Genomic DNA, 23,378 nt, shown 5'->3' with positions numbered 1-23,378 from the left:
CTCCAGACCACAGCCTCTTTGAACGCGAAAAAGAAATTTAAGATGTTTATTACATTTTAACCAACATTTCCAGATATTTTACAGAGGGAGAGTTTCCCTCCCGACACTTAGCATAGCTATTTTCTCTCTCCCCCACCAGAACGGAAGGCACATGAGGGCAAAAGCATCATCTCCACCATTGGAAGCTAGCAGCTGGGACAGTTCTTGGTACATAACCACATCCAGTAAATGCTGAATGAATGAATGAATGAATGAATGAATGCAAAACAGAAGGAGTTGGCGTGATACAGATGAGAGGCTCATAGACCCACCACGCACTCTCCAATCCCACCTCTACAACCCCCAACTCCCTTGGGGACTGTGGGTGAGATGGTCTATCTTCTGTACATGAGTCTGAGGCTACTCTCTCATGATTTCTTGCAAGGCCACCTGGATTTTTAAAAAATGTTTATTTATTTTGAGAGTGAGTGAGCAGGGGAAGGGCAGAGAGAGAGAGAGAAGGGGAGAGAGAGAGAATCCCAAGCAGGGAACTCTTGAGCTGAAATCGGAGTCAGACGCTTAACCCACTGAGCCACCCAGGTGGCCCGAGGCCGCCTGGATTTTACCAGACACCAAAAACACATATTACTTTATCTAAATGAATGTGCCACAGAAGTGTGTGTGCAGCGTCACCGTCACCCAGAGCCGCTCTGTCACTGCACTGCCCACCACATAAGCTCCAAATGCCTCGGGGGGAAGTCAGGGCCTCCAGAGACCTGTGCTCAGTCTAGCTTCCCAGCTTCACGTTCCACCGGGTCCCTTCGTTCTAACTACACTGGAATGGGCTACCTTCCCAACGCTCTATGCCTCTGGCCTTTGCTCATCTCTGCCCTGAAGAGCCTTTTCCTCTGCAGCCTTCAAAGACGAGGGCAAGTTGAAACGCCACCTGACCTGGAGACTCATCCCACCCTAATCGCAAAGCGTCGCTAGGGGGATGGCCTTCGGCGACCACGCACCCTACGGCACCGACCCCACACACGCATGCGCACACCGAGCCTTTCTCCTTTTCCAGGCGACGATCGCGATGGTTCTGTGACTGATGCACGCGAGGCAGAGCAGCGGAAGGCAGCCTCCTCCTCCAGCCACGCAGCGTCTCGGACTCCGCCAGAGAACTCCCACGACCTGGCCCTTCAGTCTCAAGGGACAACTTCTGAACATTTCCCGGAGAACCTTCTGGATCACGCAAGTGAGTTCGGTGGTTGTTGTTGTTGTTTGAAAATCTTTGCCACACCCAAAGAATTCTTCCTGACGGGGCCAAAGAATGACTTAGAGACGACTAAGGAAGGATCGGCCCCTGCAAGGAAGGATGACTGGGAAGGATCAGCCCCTGCAAGGCGCAGAGGACGGGGCGGGGCAGCTCCGGGTGACGCATGCGCAGAGGAGGCGGCTCCTTCTAGGATGTCCTCTTAGAGACACCGGAAGGACTGGATGTGCAGCGTTTAATTTATTGTTTAAACACCCTGAAGACATTTGGCAAAATGTTACGCTTCGCCAAAGCTGGGTGGCACGTACAAAGGTGTCTGTTATTTTATTCTTCGTGCTTAGCTGTGTATTTGCCATGTAAGAGGAAAAAGGAAGAAAAGAAGGAAACACACAGTCCTTTAATGCAATGCCTCTGGCAAGGAAAAGTCAAAAGATATAAAGGCATTGGTATTTCCTGTGCGGAGCAAATCCGAAATAAATTCAGCCAGCAACGTCTTCAACCTCCAGGTCGCCAACGTCGGATTAGTCACGTTTGCCCACAGGGTTGCATCAAGGCCGTGTCCTCGGCTTGTCAAGGTTCAAAGCCCAGCCCCCCCCCCCCCCCCCCCCCCCCCCGCGTGGTAGCTGCAACTCAGGAGCGGTTAACTGAACTCTCTCAAACAGGGTTTTCATCTGTAAGTGGAGAGAGCTAGATCCTACCTTGTAATGACTAAAATAAGCACCTCGCATCACGTGTCATGTAGAGAAGTACTCAAAATACATGTGAGATTATGTTACGTAAGACGGAGGTTACACAGAAAAAGTATCTCCTCTTTGTCTCCACCAAACCATGAACCTTACTGACCATCCCAGATCAGCTACTAGGTGAGTGTTGAAAGGCTTTTGTAGGTCCCTTCCAGGTGTTGGGATGACAGAGAACGCGGCTTTTACCGTTTAGACGGTTTCTGGATCAACCACAGCCACCTGCTCCGGGGACCCCACCCCGTTTTCCGGGGAGGAGCTCGTTAAAGCGACCCTTTTTTGTGTGTTCCTCTGGCTTTCACGGCCCCCCTCTTTCGTGCCCGTTCCCTCCGCTGTGGTGGCATGTGAATTTCTGCGTCTTGTCCAGCAGGCTGGGAGCTCCTTGAGGATGGGCACTGTGTCGCAGTCATCTGTGGATGCCAACCTGCCCACGGAGCGCCTGGCACAGAGCAGGTGCTCCGAAACTGGCGGACCAATCAGGTGCGCTGTCTCCATTCTGGAGGTAAGAATACTCAAGTTTAGACAGGTCATGTAAACCTTTGTACGTGTTCTTTGTTGTGTCTGGAATGTGTGTCCCACCTGCTGTTCCCGGAAGGCTCCTACTCCTTAAAGGCCCAAAGCAAAGAACACCTCTGTGGGGCCTCGTCTGCCCCCTTCTGGCTGGCAGAGGTAGCACATCCCTCCGATTCCCTAGCGCTCTGAATTCTATCTCTACGGAGACTGTTTTCCTCTCCACCTGGCTGTGAAGCCCTGGGTGGACAAGGTCTCCCTCGGATTCAATTCTACCTCCTTCGCATGTAGACTGTGAATGTGCAGCCCAGGCTATGTTCTACCAGCTTAGGATGTAGGCCTGCCCCACATCATCTTTGTCGGTCAGCATATTCTGAGTTCCAGTGGATGGAAACCCATCTCAAGATGGATTAATCAGTAACACGGTTTATTGGTTCATTAATGAAAATTCCGGGCATAGATTGCAGATTCCTGTCGGTCTCTCCTTGTGTTGTCTCTTGTCTTCTGGGTGTACTTTACTCTTTCAAAAAGCTATTACTCCGTGGAGGTTTTCGGTGGCTTTGTGCCTGCAACTTCCCAGATTCCAGTCCAGCGGAAAGAGATGAAAACCTTCTCGAGTTCTGATAAGGTGCCCAGTTTCATTGGTTCTGGAAGGGTCACTTTTACAGGACAAAGCCAATCGCTTTGTCCGTAAGTCTGTGAAGCTCCAAATGGCTGGGAGCAGATCCAATGCTGGGAGGGAACTCAGTCTCCACGTGAACCACGCGCTGAGGAGGGAGAGGTAGGTCCCCAGAAAAATATGGGCACTGCCACCAAGAACGGCAGATAGATGCTGACTGTTCTCGGTGAGCTTGCGATCTAGTGGGGAAATCTAGAGAAAGAAAACAGCAACTTTTTTAAGAGTTTTTATTTATTACTAGAGAGAGAGAGAGACAGAGAGACAGAGAATCCCAAGCAGGCTTCCCACTGTCAGCACAGAACCTGATGCGGGGCTCGAACTCACAATCCATGAGATCATGACCTGAGCTGAAATCAAGAGTCAGACGCTCCACTAACTGAGCCACCCAGGTGCCCCGGAAAACAGCAATTTTAATTCAGTACGAAAACACTGTTGACGGAAATGCACGAGGGATAAGGGGGGTACGGAGACGGGGCAGCTGAGAGCCACAGGGGAGTGGAAGGAATCAAGGAGGGCTTCTTGAAGGAAGTGACAGTCGCGCTAAGCCAATCTAGATACTACGTGAGTGGCTACTGATGGGATGAACTAGTGCATACCTTGTACCAAATGACACAATTGGATCTTTGTAGAACTGGAATTTAAACCGGGCTCTGTTCACTATTCAAAGTCTAACGATTTTAGCAGTTTGTCAAGCTGGACTTGTTTCTGTGAGGCAATGTTTTCCAAATTCCACGTCAAATCAGAGTCGGCTAAGAATACAAACACACTTCAGAAGGATGGCTGAGCGTTCGGCTGAGCCCACAATAACTTATTTAATTCACAGTATACATGAAATACTGTACATTGGCAGTGACATCATTCACAACTGCTATATTTCACATTGCCAATCCTCAGTATTCCGCCCACATTACGGACTAAGTAGGCTTTGTTAGCTGACTCAATCTTCATTCATAGCATAAATAGCAAAAATAAACACATTCGCCGCACAAAGTCACTCCAAGTTTTGAACAACTGTGGCAAACTTGAGCTTTTGAAGCATTGGGCGGAAAATTAAGTTAAGGTCCGTTTATCCTTTTCCTTGGATCTTTATGTGATCATCCATAAACCAGCCCTGATTTCTTTCAGGTGATTGGAATAATAGCCGGGTTCGTGATTGGTTTAACGCCTACGATTGTGACGGCTGGAGGATTTGCTGTCATCTCCACCGTGGCTCTAGAACACCGAAATCCTTTGCTGATAGCAGAGTTTTGCGGGGACAAATAGTTCATGATATACGTTCTCTTTTCTGTCCTTTGGAGACTCCCAGCATGCAAAGTGGCCATTCTCTTTCCCTGCCCCATTTCAGGCAAAACATTATGTTCTGGCTACACGTGGTTTATAAATCTTGACCTTGAACAAACTTCATCATCCCTCAGTCTTGGTCTTCTCACGTGCAGAGTGAGGACAACGGTTCCTTCCTTAGAGGTCGGTTGTGTTGATTTGATGAGCTGAGGTATGAAAGCTCTTTGTGAATGACAAGGCGCTGTCCAAGTTTTAGGCGTCATCCTCAGAATTAGATTTCTGACACTGGCCTACATTCTACCAAGTGGTTCCCCAACATTATGGTAAAAGGCAAGCCCCAAACTGTTTATGCCGTAGAATCTTTTTTTTTTTTAATTTTTTAAAACGTGTATTCATTTCTTGAGACACAGAGAGAGACCGTGGGAGCTGGGGAAGGACAGAGAGAGAGGGAGACACAGAATCCGAAGCAGGCTCCAGGCTCTGAGCTGTCAGCACAGAGCCCGATGCGGGGCTCGAACTCACGGACCGTGAGATCATGACCTGAAACGAAGTTGGACGCTGAACCGACTGAGCCATCCAGGAGCCCCGTAGTAGAATCATTTTGTAAGGACAGAAACAATGTATTATTTGCTGAAATTATCTAATGAGTAGACCTGTACGGCATTTGATAATTTTATCTTGTTACTTAGGGCAAATTGCTCGAGATGACATACATTTGAAAACCGCGTCGTCGTTTCGGTGTCTGTGGGGTTTTTTTGTCTGTTTTTTTCTTATAGAAAAAAGAAACTTCAGTACAATTTTGTTGTACCAAGAGTATCAGCGATGGTTTCTAATTCATTTATTTTTACTTTTCCTCTTAGAAACCAGTGTGTGGAGAGACATCTTCTTTCAAGCATTTCTACTGGCTGCGTGCTTAATCATTTGTGCATGTGCAAGGTAATTCAGATTTTATTTGCACGCAGCAGTGTTTCATAAGTAAGGAAGCTGTAACTGATTGATAATGTCCTTGCCTTATTCCACGATGCATGTTCGGTAGCTCTGTGGTTAAGATCTGTTCATTTGCCCGTGCCCCTTCAGTGCCCCTTTTGCGATCACTTCCGTCCTCTCATCATCTCACAAAGCATACGAAAGCCAGTGGATCTTGCTAGAAATTGGAATTTATTATGTATCATCCTTCGTTTAAATCCTCAGTGACTCCCTATTACGGATACAAACTAAGTAATCCCGCGTGGAGTCCAAGGGCACTCGGAGTCCCCACTGGGACTCCCATCTTTCTCATTGTGTTTTTATACCTTAACATAAAGTGTCTGCTCCTGGGAAGTCCACTCAGCACCTCAGATCCCATGATGCTCTTGCCTGATTATAGGCAAGTTTCTGTCCTACCCTCGGTCCACCATACCCCTCCTATTCTTTTCTTGTCCAAGTCTACAGGGCAATGGTCATATCCCTTCTGTGCTAAGTGCACTTGTGCCTCAGGGCCTTTGCACTTGCTGTTTATTCCACCAAGTGCGATCTTCTCTAGAAAGCTTCTTAACACATGTCCCTTACTTCTTTCTGGAATCTGTTCAACTGTCACATCATCAGCGAGATCTTCCATGACAACACCGTATAAATAGCTTACCACTCTCTACACACACACACCTCACTTTGTCTTTACTTATCACTTACCACCTGACCTGTTATATGTTCATCTGTTTAAATGTCAATGATGAATCTCTTGCCACAAGAATGTGAATTACCTGAGAGCATCTCCTTCACTTCTGTATCCCCAGTGCCAGGGGCTCATCGATATTGTTCAATCAGTGAAACAGGGATAAGTGGTCCAGACCTGGGGTCTTTGTGGTGCCTGTGCTCCGGTCAGCAAATGCTGCTTGCTGTCACACCCCGCCTCTTGAGGGTCAGATACCTCACATCACTTGGGAGAGTTGTGTTTTTAAATACCAGGTCCTGGGGCGCCTGGGTGGCGCAGTCGGTTAAGCGTCCGACTTCAGCCAGGTCACGATCTCGCGGTCCAGGAGTTCGAGCCCCGCGTCAGGCTCTGGGCTGATGGCTCGGAGCCTGGAGCCTGTTTCCGATTCTGTGTCTCCCTCTCTCTCTGCCCCTCCCCCGTTCATGCTCTGTCTCTCTCTGTCACAAAAATAAATAAACGTTGAAAAAAAATTTTTTTTTTTAAATAAATAAATAAATAAATAAATAAAAGAAGGAAACTGGACAACCTGTCCCTTGAGCCTGAGCTGCATTTAGAAACTTGCTTCCAAGAAACAGAACCTGGAAAGAGGGGGAAAGGAAACTTCAGAAGCCGGGCAAATGTGACCTCGGGTGGTCAAGGTTGACATCAACAGGGCTAAGTTACGTGGATAGCATGTACCCTTGATGCGAGGTGATGAGAGTGGCACTTCACCCCTGTGGCCTTCTGGACCCCAGTCTAACCAGAGGAAAACTCAGATCGAGGGACCTTCTACACGTTATCTGGACAGGACTCCTCAAACCTGTCAAGGTCATCAAAACCAAGGAGAGTCTGAGAAATTGTCATAGCCCAGAGGAACCCAAGGAGCCATGACTAAAATGTCTGAGGCATCCCGGATGCCGTCATGGAACATGGGCAAATTAAGGAAAACCGTGAGTTACAAATGGCACATGGTGTTAATAGCGAGGCAGCAATGTTGGCTCGTCACTTCCAACAATGTGCCATAGAAGCGTAAGATGCGGGTAATCGGGAAAGTTGCTGAAAGGTGTATGAGAACCCTCTGTACTATGTCTGTAACTTCCCGGTGTATCTAAAGTTGTTTGAAAAATAAAAAGATTATTGAAGTGAGAGAATGGTTATGAGAAAAATTATCGACATGGGTAATAGCATGAATGGGTCTCAGACATGAGTCTGTATCATTTCAGATCCCTACAAAATTCAAGGAAAGGCGAGAGGAATCCATTATTATAGATAAAAGAAGAGTGGTTAATTCTGGGGGAAAGAATAGGAAGGAGGGCAAAGGGAGCGTTAGAGACTGCTGGAAATAATTCTATACCTTGACTCGGGTGGTGAATGCAGGAGTTCAGGTTAAAAAAAACAACCACCGAGATGTGCACTTTAAAGGCTTTACTGTCCATTTTTCAAATCTCAATTTAAACGAATTTTTTAAATGCATACAAGGGGATGTCAAAAAGGGTATTCATCAAAATTTAACAGTGGCTGCTTTAGGCCAATGGAGTTTTTCGATGATGTTTTCCTTTCCCTTTGTATGTATTTATGACTTTTTCCAGTGATTCATGTTTTGAAACTAAAAACAACAAAGAAATTATTCTGTTTTTTTTTTTTAAGTCCACTCTCTGAAGCAATACCCATCAGATTGGTAAAAACCTGACATTTTAACACACTTTTGGGGTGAGGTGGTAAGCAGTTGGATTTTCTCCTTTGTTTTATGTAGACGTTTTGTACTTTTGTGGTCACATTTCAGACTACGACTCGCTTTGAGTTAAATCGTTAAATTTTGTGTTCGGCTGTGATGTATATGCGGAGGCTCATTCTTTTGCATGTGGATGTACAATTGTTTCAACACTATTGTTGGACAGACTATCCTTTATCCATGAAATTCCCTTTGCTCCTCTGTCAAGACTCGCTTAACTGTATCTGTATGGGCTCATTTCTGGTCTCTCCATTCTTTTATTGACCTGTATGTCTATTGTCTGGCCAAAACCACACTATGTTTATTACTGAAGTTTTATAGCAAATCTTGAAATCACGAGACGTTCGTCCAAAAGAACAGCCCAGGCGTTGGAAATGCGTAACTAGTTTACGAAACCTGGGAACTTCTGTTGTTTCAGGTGCTTTCTGGGAGGGATATTTGCCAGTGTCGTCACGTGCCCATTGGTGATAACTACTGCCTGTAAGTAACAATCTCTCAAATTATTCCTCTGATCCCTGCCCTGTACTTCAGTCCAATTTTGGTCATTTTGAAGCGCTTCTTAGATATTCTCTCTTTCTTATCCAAGATACTGTCACGTCGTTGTTTCTCAGCCTTGCCGACTATTTCGAAGCCACCGCCTGTGCTCAGTAAGTGTTGACTGTGTTACCATCATCCTGACGAAGACGACTGTAGCCGGCTACCTGAGAGTGCTTTTGGCTGCCTGATGGATGGCAATGACCACGCACAGGAAGCGTCCCCGTCATCTGTCTCCAAGAATACTTTCTGTTAATGCTAAAATCTCATAGCGTCCTCATCCAGTCTCTTACATTTTTACCAGTTCTTCAAAATTGAGAAAATTAAGCTTCGACGCAGTAGGACTTAATAAATAACGTGAACCTAAAATGCGTAGGTCCCCCGTTAAAGTGTTTTTATAGGTTCATAGCACTGCACTTTATAAATACCTATTAAGAGGCCTTTATCTTACAGTTCCCCAAATAGCTGGCAAACTGCCCATGAAATGGTCTCGCTTGCAAAGTGTGATGTCTCTGCCACCTCTCACTCACTTCACAATCCCCCTGCGTGCTGACTGCCCTGGCTCATCATATTTCAAAGTGTTGTTGGGGTCTGGGTGAGATGCTCACAGAATTTCAAACGGCCTGCAAAACCCCATCCCGTTGCAAGATGGATTGTGTTAATGACCCCCTCTTCTATATGGCTGCCAGAGGCCAGCCCCCATAGCTTAGAGACGGAGCTCTATAATTCAAATTAGCTCACCGGCCTTTGCTCTCGACGCTGTGCCGCCCTATTTACGAAATCACTGTGTTAATGCTGAAATCACAATGGGACTTGGTGAAGATTTATTTTGTTTAGGACTCCAGCCAGTATTGATTTCCTGACAGTCTGAGCGATGTTTCCCTTCCTTTCCTGGCATTCCAGGCTTCTGGGGACAGGCTTGGATATAGCCAAGATGTGGTCCACCTCGTGGTTAGAAAATTGGGTCCCGAGGTCACCCAAGAACTTCTTATTCTTTAGCCCTTGTCTCTTAATAACATTCATTTAAAACTCCTCTAAGACCCTCACTTCCTACCCTCTGGATGCGGGTTATTCTCTGTGTCTGCAGAACTCTGAAGTGTACCTCAGCCAGCGCTGAGGACAGATTGGCACTCATGTTCAGCTTTCTGGGCTGTGATGTCGCGCTGTTCAGAACCGGACCAACCAACGAGGTCTACACAAAAGACTTCCAGCCACAGAGCCACTTCGTAACTCAACGTCCAACTGTCACTGCTTGGCAGATGGTGTGCATTGTTTAAATCCCTTCCTTCTGGGTTTTAAGATGAATTTGTGCAATTAATTGAAAAGACCAGCCTCACCTTGTTAAGGACTGTAATGAGAGCAGTTTCTCAAACCATGGCCTGGGGACATCTGTTCTAGAACCAACTGGGGAGCGTCTATCCTGATTCCAGCTCTTCTGAATCCCAATTCCTGAGGGATCTTCAGTTTTAACAACCTGTCAGGGTAATTCCTTGCACATCAACTGTGAGAACCCTGGAAAGATGGTTTGTAACTTCTTTACCCCTTGATTTCTAAAGTGGCATCACTTAACCTTCCTAAATCTCTGCTGAGAACTTAACGATACATTCTGCGCTGCGCTGAATGTCCAGTTCTGCTCAGCAGACACTGATGGAGTCTCTCCCAAGGGTCACACACTTCCCCGAGGTGCCAGGGTTGTTGTGCCGAGGCCTTGGGATTTCTGAGTCTAAAGAGACATGTAAAGGGCAAGGTAAAGTCTCATTTAATAGGGTTAAGTGCAAGTACAGAGTTAGCACAGAGGCTAGGGGAACACCGGGACAGAAGTTCTGCCAGACTAGGAGGATGGGGGAAGCAGGCAGGGAAGGCTTCCTGGAATGCCAATATCTGACCTGCGGGGGATAGCGTCACCTGTCGCTTTCAGGGCAACTCCCACGGTCCTGAGCTCCTCATTTTGTTATCTCCTAAAAGAAATTAGACCAGGATCAGGATGATATTTCTCTCCTACACACTCTCACCCACAGCTTCAATAAGATCCCTCCTCCTTTGGTTATTTGTGTACATACTTTAACTTGTTTTTCTCTTGTTCCCTCTCCATTTTTTTTTTCTTATTTGCTGCCCCCTCCCCAGCCTCATGGACACACACTGTTGCATTTAAGACCCGTGAAAACAAGGACTGTTGACTTCATTTTTGTATCCATCTGAATGTCTTGAGAATAGCAGATACACCAGGGGCGCCTGGGTGGCTCAGTCGGTTAAGCGTCCGACTTTGGGCTCAGGTCACGATCTCGCGGTTCGTGAGCTCGAGCCCCGCGTCGGGCTCTGGGCTGACAGCTCAGAGCCTGGAGCCTGCTTCGGATTCTGTGTCTCCCTCTGTCTCTTCCCCTCCCCCATCCACGCTCTCTCTCAAAAAGAAACAAACGTAAAAAAAGAGAAGAATAGATACACCATAAGTATTCATTAAATTGGATGGATTTGCTATACCATTTCTTGAAGTACTTCCTTTATAGCCAAAAGCTCCCTGTCTGTATATTAAAGATTTTGCAACCCTTTCCCTCACACATAAACATATCCAGGAGCTAATAAGCCAAAGACATGGTTATTAATATCGAGAGTCAAGGATGACTCATGAGGCTCCTCCAACAATCAAGGATGAAAGTCTAAGGGGTTGGAGGCCAAGTACTTAATTCAGCTCGACACTCATGAGCGGAACAGCCGTCCCCTGCCTGTCGTGCAGCGTGCATAGTAGACTAGATTAGGGTCCTATCCTTTCACACTTCATAGTTCTCAAACGAACCTTTTCCGTCCCGTAATGCGATTTTCATTCAGCCACCTTCTTTGTTAAATTTAAAGCCTGCGAGTCTGGGGACTGTCTGTATCGTTCACCAGTGGCCCAAGCGTCCCTTCCAAATGAAGGCCATCACCATTGTCCCATGTTGCCAGTCGTGCGTTAGCATCAGCAGGGCGCATTCTGCACATTTATGACTTCAGAGGAACAAGATGGGTAACCTCTGTTCTCTCTGCTCTTACCTGTTGGAACGTGTGCTTACGTAACTGGCGAATGAATGAATAGACTATGGGGAAAACCCACTTGTTACCCTGTAAGGATTTCTGTTCTAGAGGAAGTGGCGAAGGTGGGGAAAGAAAACAAAATAAAATGGTGGTTAATCGGGGCGCCTGGGTGGCGCAGTCGGTTAAGCGTCCGACTTCAGCCAGGTCACGATCTCGCGGTCCATGAGTTCGAGCCCCGCGTCAGGCTCTGGGCTGATGATGGCCCAGAGCCTGGAGCCTGCTTCCGATTCTGTGTCTCCCTCTCTCTCTGCCCCTCCCCCGTTCATGCTCTGTCTCTCTCTGTCCCAAAAATAAATAAACGTTGAAAAAAAAATTTTTTTTAATAAATAAATAAATAAAATGGTGGTTAAGTAAGCACTGAGCTGGGATAAAAATGAAAGCTCCTCCAAGTTGAGGCTCTACTCTTCCTAATTGTGATTACTCAAGCTAGTGTGTGTGCGTGTGCGTGTGCACAGTGATTTCAGCAGTTACCGCATTTCCTGTCTATCTGGATGAATCATGTATTTCTTTTCTCTTTTCTCTGCTCCAGGTTTGCCAAAATTTGCCAACCATGTAGGACGGTCTCTGACGAATGACTTCAATCTGAATATCCAGAAATTGTCTGATTTGCAGTCTGCTTGGAATCAACTGCTTTATTGGAAGGGAGTGAGCAACTACTTATTGAGAAAAAACCATTTTAATTTGGTTATGTGTCTTTTTTTTTTTAATCTCATTTTTGCTTTCCTAAATTGTAATCTGCTCAGGAAGATAATATCAATTCGTCTTTACTTTGCCAACGCTAGCAGTTGAAAGGGAACTGGCTGGGAAATGTGATAGAGAACTAACCACGTGGGTAGATGGTCCCCTCTTATTCCCTGAGGCATTGTTTTCATACATGAATTTTCATCTAGAGAATTCCATGAGGCGCTTTTAACAATGCAAATTCCTGGGCCTGCCTACAAACCCCTATCCCTTGTTGAACTGTTTAATTAATGCCAACTTGAAAGTAAATATGGGGCGCCTGGGTGGCTCAGTCATTTAGCATCCGACTTCAGCTCAGGTCATGATCTCACGGTTCATGAGTTCGAGCCCCGTGTCGGGCTCCGTGCTCACAACTCAGAGCCTGGAACCTGCTTTGGATTCTGTGTCTCCCTGTCTCTCTCCCTCTGCCCCTCCCCTGCTTACTCTCTCTCTTTTTTTCTCTTTCTCTCGAATAAATAACAAAGTAAATAAATTGCAGTTTGCACATAAAATACAGTGAAGAAAAAGTTCATTCTCCCCAGGGAGTAGCTTCATGGGAGTTGGTGACAGTAGATGAGGGTTCGTGGAAAATGGGCAGGAGAGAGAGACTCTCTTTGGGAAAGCACCTTCTTCTTTTGAACCATTTCCTTGCCAAGGTTGCAACCTTCTTGGGGTTCATGATCGCCTTTCACTCATGTGCTATTAAAAATAGAAGAGAAGAAGATCTTTAAGGGTCAAAAAAAAAAGGCAAAACACTTGAGTGCCTTGACATGCATAAACACGGTACAATTGTACAGCCAGCGAAAGAGTTGGACAAGACGCTCCCTGTCATTGCTCTCACATGGTGCCTGTTCTTGAAGTAAATGTGGCCTGTGATTCAGATTTGTTCTGCATGCTGTTCTCCAGCTAGGCAGTTCTTTTTTCAAAAATTTTTTAATGTTTTATTATTTATTTTTGAGAGTGAGAGAGACAGGACACCAGTGGGGAAGGGACAGAGAGAGACAGAGGGAGACACAGAATCCGAAGCAGGCTCTAGGCTCTGAGCTGTCAGCGCAGAGCCCGATGCGGGGCTCGAATTCACCAACCGTGAGCTCATGACCTGAGCCAAAGTCGGACTCTTAAGCGACTGAGCCACCCAGGTGCCCCGAGAGCCTGCTGTTTTGATGCTCTGTCAGGAAAGCACACCTTGAGAATTGCTTATGTTGCCTGTCTTCTGTGTTGTGCACGGTTTTATAGAGGGTCACTATGTTTACATGATAATACCTTTCAAAGTTAGATGCAGCAATAAAAATGATTGTTTACAAGTATGTCAGATTTTATTGTGTCGGGGACGTTTCCTCCCCAATTATTTAAGCTTCCTATCACTGCAGTGACACGTTGCCGCAGAGTTGATGACCTAAGACAAAATAAGTGTACAATCTTACAGTTCTGAAGGTCTGATGGCCCCAAAATGAGTCTTAGGAGTGTCCCATCAAGACGTCAGCGGGCTGCGTTCCTTCTGGACTCTCCAGGGAAGACCCCATTTCCTCGCTCTTCCAGATTCTGGAAGCTGCCTCCATTCCTTGACCCTCGGGCCCTACCTCCTTCTTCAAAACACATCCCTCTGCTTCTGCTGTCACGCCCCCTTTTCCGACTTTTGACCCCTTGCCTCTTTCTGATGAGGATTTTTGTGATTATGTTGGGCCCGCTCAGATAATCCAAGATAGTCTCTCCATTTTAAGATCCTTAACTTAATCCCATCTGCAAAGCCCCTTTGCACAGATTCTGACTGTGGTTTCTACTGAATGCCTATCGCTTCGGCAATGCAAAGTTGAAAAATCGTAAGAACCATTGTCGGTCAGCCACCATCTGTACATATATCCATAGATATCTAGATGCAGATCTGTGTAGATCTACATCTATCTATCCATCCATTCATCCATCGTACATCCTGTTCTGTTTCTCTGGATAACCCCAACAAATTCAGCAGGAAGAATATCCACCATTTTACAGTAAGCTTAGAGAGCTTTGATAACCTTCCCAAGCACAAGGAGGGCACGTAGGGGGCCTAGGAGTCACGCCCAGGTCTGTGTGACCCCTCGGCCCTTGCCCTGCCCGTTACTGACTGCTGCTGGAAGCATTACAGGTGAACGGCCTGGCACCCCGAAGGTTAAATATTGCCCTAGTCACTCTCTCCAGAAATGCTAACTCGGGAAAAAGTGTCCCGGGAGGCAAGAAGTTAAATGACCAGAGCCAACCTGTGACCTTTGCCCTCTTTCTCGAACCTCAAGATTCTCAAATCTCAGAGGGATGACTCGACCCAGACGCCACAGGAGAGAGAGGTCACGTGGTGCCATCGCGTTTGCTGGAGGCCCTCTGCTCGTGTAAGCTTCCATAGCTGTCGGCTCATGGGAAGACCCGCCATTTTGACGGAACCTGTACGATGTGCGAGACGTTGTACCCGCCTTCTCTATAATCCCTACCGAGGTCCTGCCAAGGTTGACTTCATATTGTAGCTGCCGTGACCAGACAACAGTTAACGACTAATGTGGGCCGGGCGACTCTGCGTTATCTTTTAACCAAGCCATTGGCCTCCAAGCTTGCCCACTTAATTGCCTTAGACTGGGGAGGGACATATCCCTTCCCTTCCGCACCACGAGTGAAGGTGAGAGGTACACAACCATGGGTGGTGGGGAGAGCTGGGACGTGTAGGGGAGCATGTGGATGCCCCGCGGGCTCTCGCAGACTCCACCACAGCCACGTTTTAAAGGTGAGGAAGGCAGACCTCAGAATGCGAGCCTCGTGCCGTCCCACAACTCATGATCGCCGAAGCCCGGGTTCCGCTCAGGTCTTGGAGACGCCAGTGTCATTTCCCCTCAATGCTTCTCCGGGCAGGGTCGGTGGTTACTTCAAAGCAACTCAGATGCAAAACGATCTGCCTGTGCCGCAGGGGATGCCAACCACCCCCCTCCTCCCCGAAAGGAATCCCACTACTGCTCATGCAATACGGCGGAGCAGACACCTGCTACCTTGGCATACTTTGCCTCGATGCCACACTTCCCTACCAGGCCCCGATGAAGGTCTGATCGCTTATTAAAACACACACACACACACACAAAAACCCTATCCCACTGTGATGGCTGTACCCCTCCATCTGTCCCGTGCTGGGTGAAATGGGCTACAGCTGCAAGCAGCACCTGCCAGGGAGCCAGACCCGGTGGGTACCTAGGGGGTGGGGAGCGATTTAGCAGGTGGATACTACAAGCTGGCAAAAATTTTCTTACCCTTTGGGAGCCTTAAAAGAAATGAAAACAAAGGAAATGAAATGCAGGAGTGGGAGGGGGGCGGGGGGTGGGGGTGGGGGAGGAGACCAAGGCTGGTGCCTCTGGACTTTTATTTTCAATGCAGAAGGTCATCTTGCATTTGCATTGCGGAGAGGGAAGGTGACCCATCCTCCACCCCAAAGCAGATTGAAATGGCACACTTCCCTGTGGGTGACACTCGGGTTGAGTCTACAAGGGCTCTGCTGTGGGCAAGGGGAGAGAGCTGAATCTCCGTGCCAGCGGCCTCATCAGCTTCTTCTTCTCTTTCTCCCCCTTTTTGGTGAAAGGAAAAATCAAGAACCACATCCTAGAGTGGCCCACCTTCCCCGATGCTAGGTATATAGTAACAGCTTCTCCGAAAACAGGCCTAAGGCCATGCCTTGTGGTTCTCTCTCAAGGGGAGGGGACTATCACTGAACTGTCATGGAGAACACCAAGCAAGAGAAAGTGAGCTTAAACAGTGGCATGAGGAAGGATTCACTTTCATGAAATGAATAATCTGATTTTATTTATTTTGGAAGTGATTCACCATCATTTTTTTTTAAACAAAAAATGAGAACATTCAAATAAACGAGAGAAGAAGTTACCCATAATCCCTCAACTCAGAGACGGCCACTGCCAACATCTTGGTGTTTATCCAAGAAACCCGTCTCGGTTGCAAGGTTGATGAGATACGAAAACAAGCCACCCGGTGAGAAGGACTTTGGGCATGGAAACAGCCGCCATCTGGGGTCAAACGTGCTGCCATTGTCCTGTTGGAAGCAGAGGGCTCCGGCAGATGTCAGGCCCAGCCCCCTGCTATGATTTAGTGAGAGGGCAGCCATCAGCTGTCACCCTGTAGGAAAGTCATCTCATAGCCACCCCCAGTGTGGAGTTCAAGATGGCCACACGACAAAAGTTAGTTTTAAAGGCCCTTTATCAAAAAGGAAGCGGGAAACAAACTAAAATGTAGTGTATCCAGTATATCCATGTGTTCTCCTTTCCTCCCTCCCTCCCCCTCCCCCTTCCTCCCTTCCCCTTCCTCTCTCCCTCTTCCCCCACTCTCTTTTTTCCTTCTTTCTCTTCCTCTTCCTTCCCTCCTCTCCTTCCTCCTTTCCTTCTTTCCTTCCTCCCTCTGTTCCTTTCTTTCTTTCCTCCCTCCCTCCTTCCCTTCCTTCCTTCCTTCTTCCCTCCCTCCCTCTCCTTCCTACCTTCCTTCCTTCCTTCTTTCCTTCCTTCCTTCCTCCCTCCCTCTCCTTCCTTCCTTCTTGCCTTCCTTCCTTCCTTCTTCCCTCCCTCCCTCCTTCTCTTTCCTTCCTTTCTTCCTTTCTCCCTCCTTCCCTCCCTTCCTTCCTTCCTTCCTTCCTTCCTCCCTTTCCTTCCTTCTCCCTCCCTCCCTTCCCTTCCTTCTTTCCTTTCTTCCTTCCTCCCTCCCTTCCTTCCTTCTTCCCTCCCTCCCTCTCCTTCCTTCCTTCCTTCCTTCTTTCCTTCCTTCCTTCTTTCCTTCCTTCCTTCTTCCCTGCCTCCCTTTCCTTTCTTCCTTCCTTCCTTCCTTCCTTCCTTCCTTCCTTCCTTCCTCCCTCTCCTTCCTTCCTTCCTTCCTCCCTCCCTCTCCTTCCTTCTCCCTCCCTCCCTCCCTTCCCTTCCTTCCTTCCTTCCTTCCTTCCTTTCCTTCCTCCCTTTCCTTCTTCCTTCCTTCCTTCCTTCCTTCCTCCCTTTCCTTCCTTCTTCCTTCCTTCTTTCCTTCCTTCCTTCCTTCCTTCTTTCCTTCCTTCCTTCCTCCCTCCCTCCCTCCATCCCTCCCTCTCCTTCCTTCCTTCCTTCTTCCCTCCCTCCCTCTCCTTCCTTCCTTCCTTCCTCCCTCCCTCCTTCTCCTTCCTTCCTTCCTTCCTTCCTTCCTTCCTTCCTCCCTCTCCTTCCTTCTCTCTCCCTCCCTCCCTCCCTTCCCTTCCTTCCTTCCTTCCTTCCTTCCTTCCCTCCTCCCTTTCCTTCCTTCTCCCTCCCTCCCTTCCCTTCCTTCTTTCCTTTCTTCCTTCCTCCCTCCCTTCCTTCCTTCTTCCCTCCCTCCCTCTCCTTCCTTCCTTCCTTCCTTTCTTCCTTCCTTCCTTCCTCCCTTTCCTTCCTTCTCCCTCCCTCCCTTCCCTTCCTTCTTCCCTCCCTCCCTCTCCTTCCTTCCTTCCTTCTTTCCTTCCTTCCTTCTTCCCTGCCTCCCTTTCCTTTCTTCCTTCCTTCCTTCCTTCCTTCCTTCCTCCCTCTCCTTCCTTTCTTCCTTCCTCCCTCCCTTCCTTCCTTCTTCCCTCCCTCCCTCTCCTTCCTTCCTTCCTTCCTTCTTTCCTTCCTTCCTTCTTTCCTTCCTTCCTTCTTCCCTGCCTCCCTTTCCTTTCTTCCTTCCTTCCTTCCTTCCTTCCTTCCTTCCTTCCTCCCTCTCCTTCCTTCCTTCCTTCCTCCCTCCCTCTCCTTCCTTCTCCCTCCCTCCCTCCCTTCCCTTCCTTCCTTCCTTCCTTCCTTTCCTTCCTCCCTTTCCTTCTTCCTTCCTTCCTTCCTTCCTTCCTTCCTTCCTTCCTTCCTTCCTCCCTTTCCTTCCTTCTTCCTTCCTTCTTTCCTTCCTTCCTTCCTTCCTTCTTTCCTTCCTTCCTTCCTTCCTCCCTCCCTCCCTCCATCCCTCCCTCTCCTTCCTTCCTTCCTTCTTCCCTCCCTCCCTCTCCTTCCTTCCTTCCTTCCTTCCTTCCTCCCTCCCTCCTTCTCCTTCCTTCCTTCCTTCCTTCCTTCCTTCCTCCCTCTCCTTCCTTCTCTCTCCCTCCCTCCCTCCCTTCCCTTCCTTCCTTCCTTCCTTCCTTCCTTCCCTCCTCCCTTTCCTTCCTTCTTCCTTCCTTCCTTCTTTCCTTCCTTCCTTCCTTCCTTCTTTTTTTTTTTTTTCCAACTCTTAGCCCCTGTGTTAGTTCTGAGCTCCATGCAGCTCAGGGCTCACTGTCCAATGAGTGACGTAGACAGACACGCAGTGACACCAGTATGAAGAGCAATAAGACAGAAGTGACTCGAGGTGGCCCCAGAGGCCTAAAGAAGGTGTGGAGTTCCTACCTCTGCCTGGATTACAGACAGACAGACAGAAAAGCTTCCCTGGTGTCCTCTGTACTCCATTGCACAGCGTCCTGCCCGCTGGCTGAGGGCTGGTGACCATCTTTCCTCACGACTACAAGCTCCGGGAGGGCAGAGACCACTTTTATCCCCAGGGCCCGGGCAGTGCCAGCTGCAAACATTGTCCAGACAGATGCAGTGAAAGAATGTACGCGCCGTGATGAAGGGTGTTTGTGGTGACATCTGTTGTCTTGTTCTGCCTCTTATCCCTTCTTCCCCTCTTTCAGTGATGCTGCCCTCAGTCTGTGGGTTTGGGGAAGGCTGTGATCTCATACCCACATCGCAGACCGTGGGGAGCACGGAGGCACGGGGCACAGCTTGGCCGATCAGATTCTCTTGTCTCCCGGGGACAGGGACGAGCTGGCCTCAGCCAGGGCTGCACTCAACCTGCTGCCAGCCCCCCCACTGCCTGGTTGTCCAGCTCCTTCTGGAAGTCTCTGACGAATCGGTGTCTTTCCAAAAGATCCTTCCTCCCAACTGCTGTCAGTCGGAATACATTTATCCTGCCTGCTAGAAACACACATGTAATGCCCGCTTTCTTTCCTTTAAAGTTTTTAATTGAGGTGAAAGTCACGCGACATAAAATGAGCCGTTTGGAAGTTCAGAATTCAGCGGCATTTAGCGCAGTCACAGTGTTGTGTGGCCCCCACGACGATCAAGCTCCAAAACAGTTTCAACGTCCCTCAAGTAGTCAGTCTCCATGACCCGTCCCCCAGGCCCTGGCAACAGCTAGTCTGCTTTCTGTCTATGGATTTACTCCTTCTGGATATTTCATATAAATCGAATCGTACAATACACGGCGTTTTGCGTCTGGTTTCTTTCACGTCGCCTGATGGTTTTAAGGTTTGTCTACACCATAGCAGGTATCGGTACTCCTGATTATTCAGTACAGCTGAATAATATTCCCTTGTAAGCATGCATCACTTTTGTTCCTCCATTCATTCACCGATGGGCATTTGACCCGTTTCCGCCTTCTGGCTATTGTGCAGCCTTCTGACATCCTCGTGAAGAAGGGGCATGAGTTTGGAAGGGGAGGAAAATGGGAAGGGACATTTGAAGACCAGGGAGGCACTTACTTGAGGGCAGAAATTTTCCTAGCTGGCCTGTGCCCATTCTAGTCATCCAGGCGATAGTCCGGTCCTCCACACAACGGCTATATACGGCGATCTTTTTCAAAGGTACATCAGATCACTTCACTTTCCTGCTGAAGACACTCTATCCCACAGTACATTCCTCTCTGCTCACTATGGCACGGCCACGGCACTGCTCTCCTTTCTGTTCCTATAATACACCAAGCCCACCTCCACCTCAGGGCCTTTGCACCTGCCAGACTCTGGCAGAAACGCTCTTCTCCCTGAACTTCTCAAGGCCAGCTCCCTCTCATCAGGCAAATACCACCTTTGCGGGGAAGCCTGCTCAACCACTCTAGGAATGTTCTCCCCATCCACTCCCACCGCCCCCGGAAACTGAACTGTCTCATTTCCTGCCTGTTCATTTGTATACGGAGTTTATTATTTGCTTGCTTTGGTTTTGGTCTTTGATTTCCTCCTGCTCTGGCCTCTTGAATTCGCCAGAATAAAAGCTCCAAGCGGGTCAGGAATGCTTTGAATCCTCAGTGCACAGAAGACTGCTTGGAAAATAGAAAGGAATCGGTAAGTCACCGCTTAAAGGGCCGATGGCTGGACATGATCCAGCATAGAAATGGCAAGGCTTACGGTGTGGCTGGTGCAGAGAAAGAGAGCAGGAGGTCCATGGCTTGTGGTGGAAACAATGGCTGTGTCCAGATTTTCCAAGAGGCTTCTGTATATCAGGCTTAGTCTACTTTAGTTTTAAGGCTTCTTGAGATTTGATTATGTTGTAGCACTGCTGAAATGGGATGTTTACTTATTATTCCTCTCTCAGAGTGGGCATAGGAACCCTAGAGGGGTGCTGCTCCTGGGAGGAGGCTTTGCCAAGGGGAGGCAGCGTGGAGGATGGGAGGAGATACAACTCTTGTCTTCTCTTTAAGTGCTGTGTGGCTTTGGACAAATCACCTAACCACTCTGAACTTCAGGTTTCTCCATCTCAGCAAAAAATGGAGAGAATTTGCAAAGAACAGCTCTGTGGCCTCCTATTATGAAACGTGGGGGTGGATTTGTAAATACTCTTGGGTCTCCCTCAGAACAATGCTGCGACGTTGAGAGTGATTATTGTTCTCATTTAATGGTTGAAGGTCCAAGAGGGTAAGTTGAGGTCAATCGGTAACCACTGGAGGAGCTGAGACTAGGGTCCCGTGTCCGGTTCCCAGTCCAGGATCTTCCCCTGCATACCTCACCTGGCTGTTGTGATGATTCATTATAAATGATAAGCACGTGCACTGAGATTTCTCTCCCAGAGTCGTCGTATCCCCGAACCTGGCAGCAGGCTGGGTGTCCTTGCTTCTCATGGCCATTTCTGGATCTTTGTCCCGGTTGCCGTGAAACCTCTGATTTTAGAGTTCAGGCCATCAGACCGCATCATTTGCTGCCATTTCTTGGTGCATCAACTACTGACCCCTCTTTTCTTGAAGACGTTAGCACCTCCCCGGTCGTTACTCCTTCTAGAATGACTCCTGCCAATCTTCCTGGAGATGTCAATACACACACAGCTATCCCCTTGAATACTCGGGCCACTCGATTTCCTTCATCCTTTTTAGTTTCCTTTTTTGATGAAAACACACACACACACAGCTTTATTGAGCTATCATTTACATCCTATAAAATTCCTTTATTTCAAGCGTGCAACGCAATGATTTTTTTAAAAATGTTTGTTATTTTTGAGAGAGTGAGAGAGAGGGAGAGTGGGGGGGGGGGGAAGGGCAGAGAGAGAGGGAGACAGAGGATCCAAAGCGGGCTCTGCACGGACAGCAGCGAGCCTGATGCGTGGCTGGAACTCACGAGCTGTGAGATCATGAGCTGAGCTGAAGTCAGACGCTCAACCAACTGAGCCACCCAGGCCCCCCCAACTCAATGATTTTTAATGAATTTATCGAGTTGGGCGACCGGCACTAGAGCCCGATTTTAAGACATTTTTGACTGCCTATTTGCCGTCACTTTTCACTCCCTCGGCTCCAGCCAAGCCCTAATTTGCTTCCCATATCCACAGATTTGCCTTTGCTAGACATTTCATATAAATGGAATCACACAACATGTGACCTTCTGGGTCTGGATTCTTCCACCTAGCATAATGTTTTCAAGGTTTCTCCATGTTGTAGCATGAATCACCGCTTCGTTTCTTTTCAAGGTAGAATAATACCCCGTTATATGGGTAAAGTACATTTCGTTTATTGATTCATTACAGGCATTTGTGTTGTTTCTGCTTCTTGGCCACCGTGGATAAGGCTGCTAGGAAATTCACACGCAAGTCTTTGTGGGGATAGACGTCTTCATGTCTCCTTGGTGGATACCTAGGAATGGAATTGCTAGGTCCCACAGTAAATTTATGTTTAACGTTTTAAGAAACTGCCAACTTATTTCCCAAAGGAATTTCATCATTTTATATCCCCACCAGCAGCGTGCGAAGAAGGTTCCAGTTTCTCCCAGTCCTCACCAACACTTGGTGACATCTATCTTTCTGATCTCAGCCACGCCCTAAAGGAGTATAGTGGTACTTACCCTCGGATGGATTTGCAGTCCCTGGTGGCTAATGTTGAGCATCCTTCACGTGTTTCTTGTCTGACCTCTCACTTCCTTTACTGCTTCTGTGCTTGTAATCTGGTCTTCCACCTTAAAACGGTCACACACTATCACCGTCAGACCTTGGACCCTGCCGTTACTTCCTCCATTGTCTCAATTTTGAACGTTCCACTTTTTTTTTTTTAGACAGAGAGAGAGAGAGGGAAAGAGAGAGAGAGAGAGAGAGAGAGAGAGAGAGAGAACATGCACAGGCACATGAGCAAGAGAGGGGCAAAGAGAGGGGGAAGGAGAGAATCTTAAGTGGGCTCTATGCCCAGCGTAGAGCCAGATGCGGGACTTGATCCCCCAACCATGAGATCGTGACCGGAGCTGAAGTTGAGAGTCAGGTGCTCAACCGGCTGAGCCACCCAGCCACCTCTTAAACATTCCACTTTTGACCACCACTGCTATTCCAGCTCACCACCTCTTCACCTACAATAATTTTTCAATGTTACCACGTCAAATTCCTTTGGTCCTGATACCATTCCATGGTGTCTTCATTTCCGCACCTCTTCACCTTAGGTCCCATGAGCCGTCGTCACTGTCGCTCCCCTGCATGTCCCTCCACTCATTGTGCTCTCTCGGTAAACCCACAGCTCTGGTTGCATCTGAAGCTGTGCCTGTTACGCAGTTTTCCACACGCCGAAGATGGCTTGTGAGGAAACACGCGGGAGGCTGTCTTTAAATGCATGACTGCAACCCTCGAGGTGTGTGTGGTGATGCCTGGCAATCATCTTAGCCTGTTCTATGTATTCACTCTCCCCGTCCCCAGCCTGGCCATTTGCTACCTTATCCTTCCGCCTCGAACCCTCAAGACATCCTTTCCAAGCCATTCTTGGCTGATGTCCTTGCTTCCTATTTCGCTGAGAAAATAGAAACAGCTAAGAAGACTCAACCAGCCATTGGCACTGTGTTCATCCACCCACGGGCATCTGCTCCTACTCTCCTCCCTCCCTGTGCTGTGGCTGGAAGGTCCTTGCTGCTATCTAAGGCCGACTCACCACTCACGATTGCAGCCCGCCCCCTCCTCTCTATTTATGGAGATTCCTCCAAGAATTGCCCTCTCTTCTAGGCAGTGGCATGCCAATGTGCTATC

General features: G+C 48.1%; 1 protein-coding gene across 1 annotated transcript in view; it reads left to right on the top strand.

Annotated features, from left to right (window-relative positions):
• Window positions 1–9,421, top strand: part of TMEM71 (transmembrane protein 71) — a 28,553-nt gene extending 19,132 nt beyond the window's left edge. The window contains exons 6-9 of the mRNA XM_043601785.1: window positions 1,052–1,225; window positions 5,314–5,389; window positions 8,273–8,334; window positions 8,441–9,421. Of these exons, the coding sequence (XP_043457720.1) occupies window positions 1,052–1,225; window positions 5,314–5,389; window positions 8,273–8,334; window positions 8,441–8,505 (377 nt within the window). The 3' untranslated portion in view covers window positions 8,506–9,421. The remainder of the gene's footprint in view (window positions 1–1,051; window positions 1,226–5,313; window positions 5,390–8,272; window positions 8,335–8,440) is intronic.
• The last annotated feature ends 13,957 nt before the right edge of the window (window positions 9,422–23,378 follow it).

The sequence above is a fragment of the Prionailurus bengalensis genome, chromosome F2 (assembly GCF_016509475.1).
Source record: "Prionailurus bengalensis isolate Pbe53 chromosome F2, Fcat_Pben_1.1_paternal_pri, whole genome shotgun sequence".
NCBI classification, from domain to species: Eukaryota; Metazoa; Chordata; class Mammalia; order Carnivora; family Felidae; genus Prionailurus; species Prionailurus bengalensis.
This window is presented reverse-complemented; position numbering and strand designations above follow the sequence as displayed.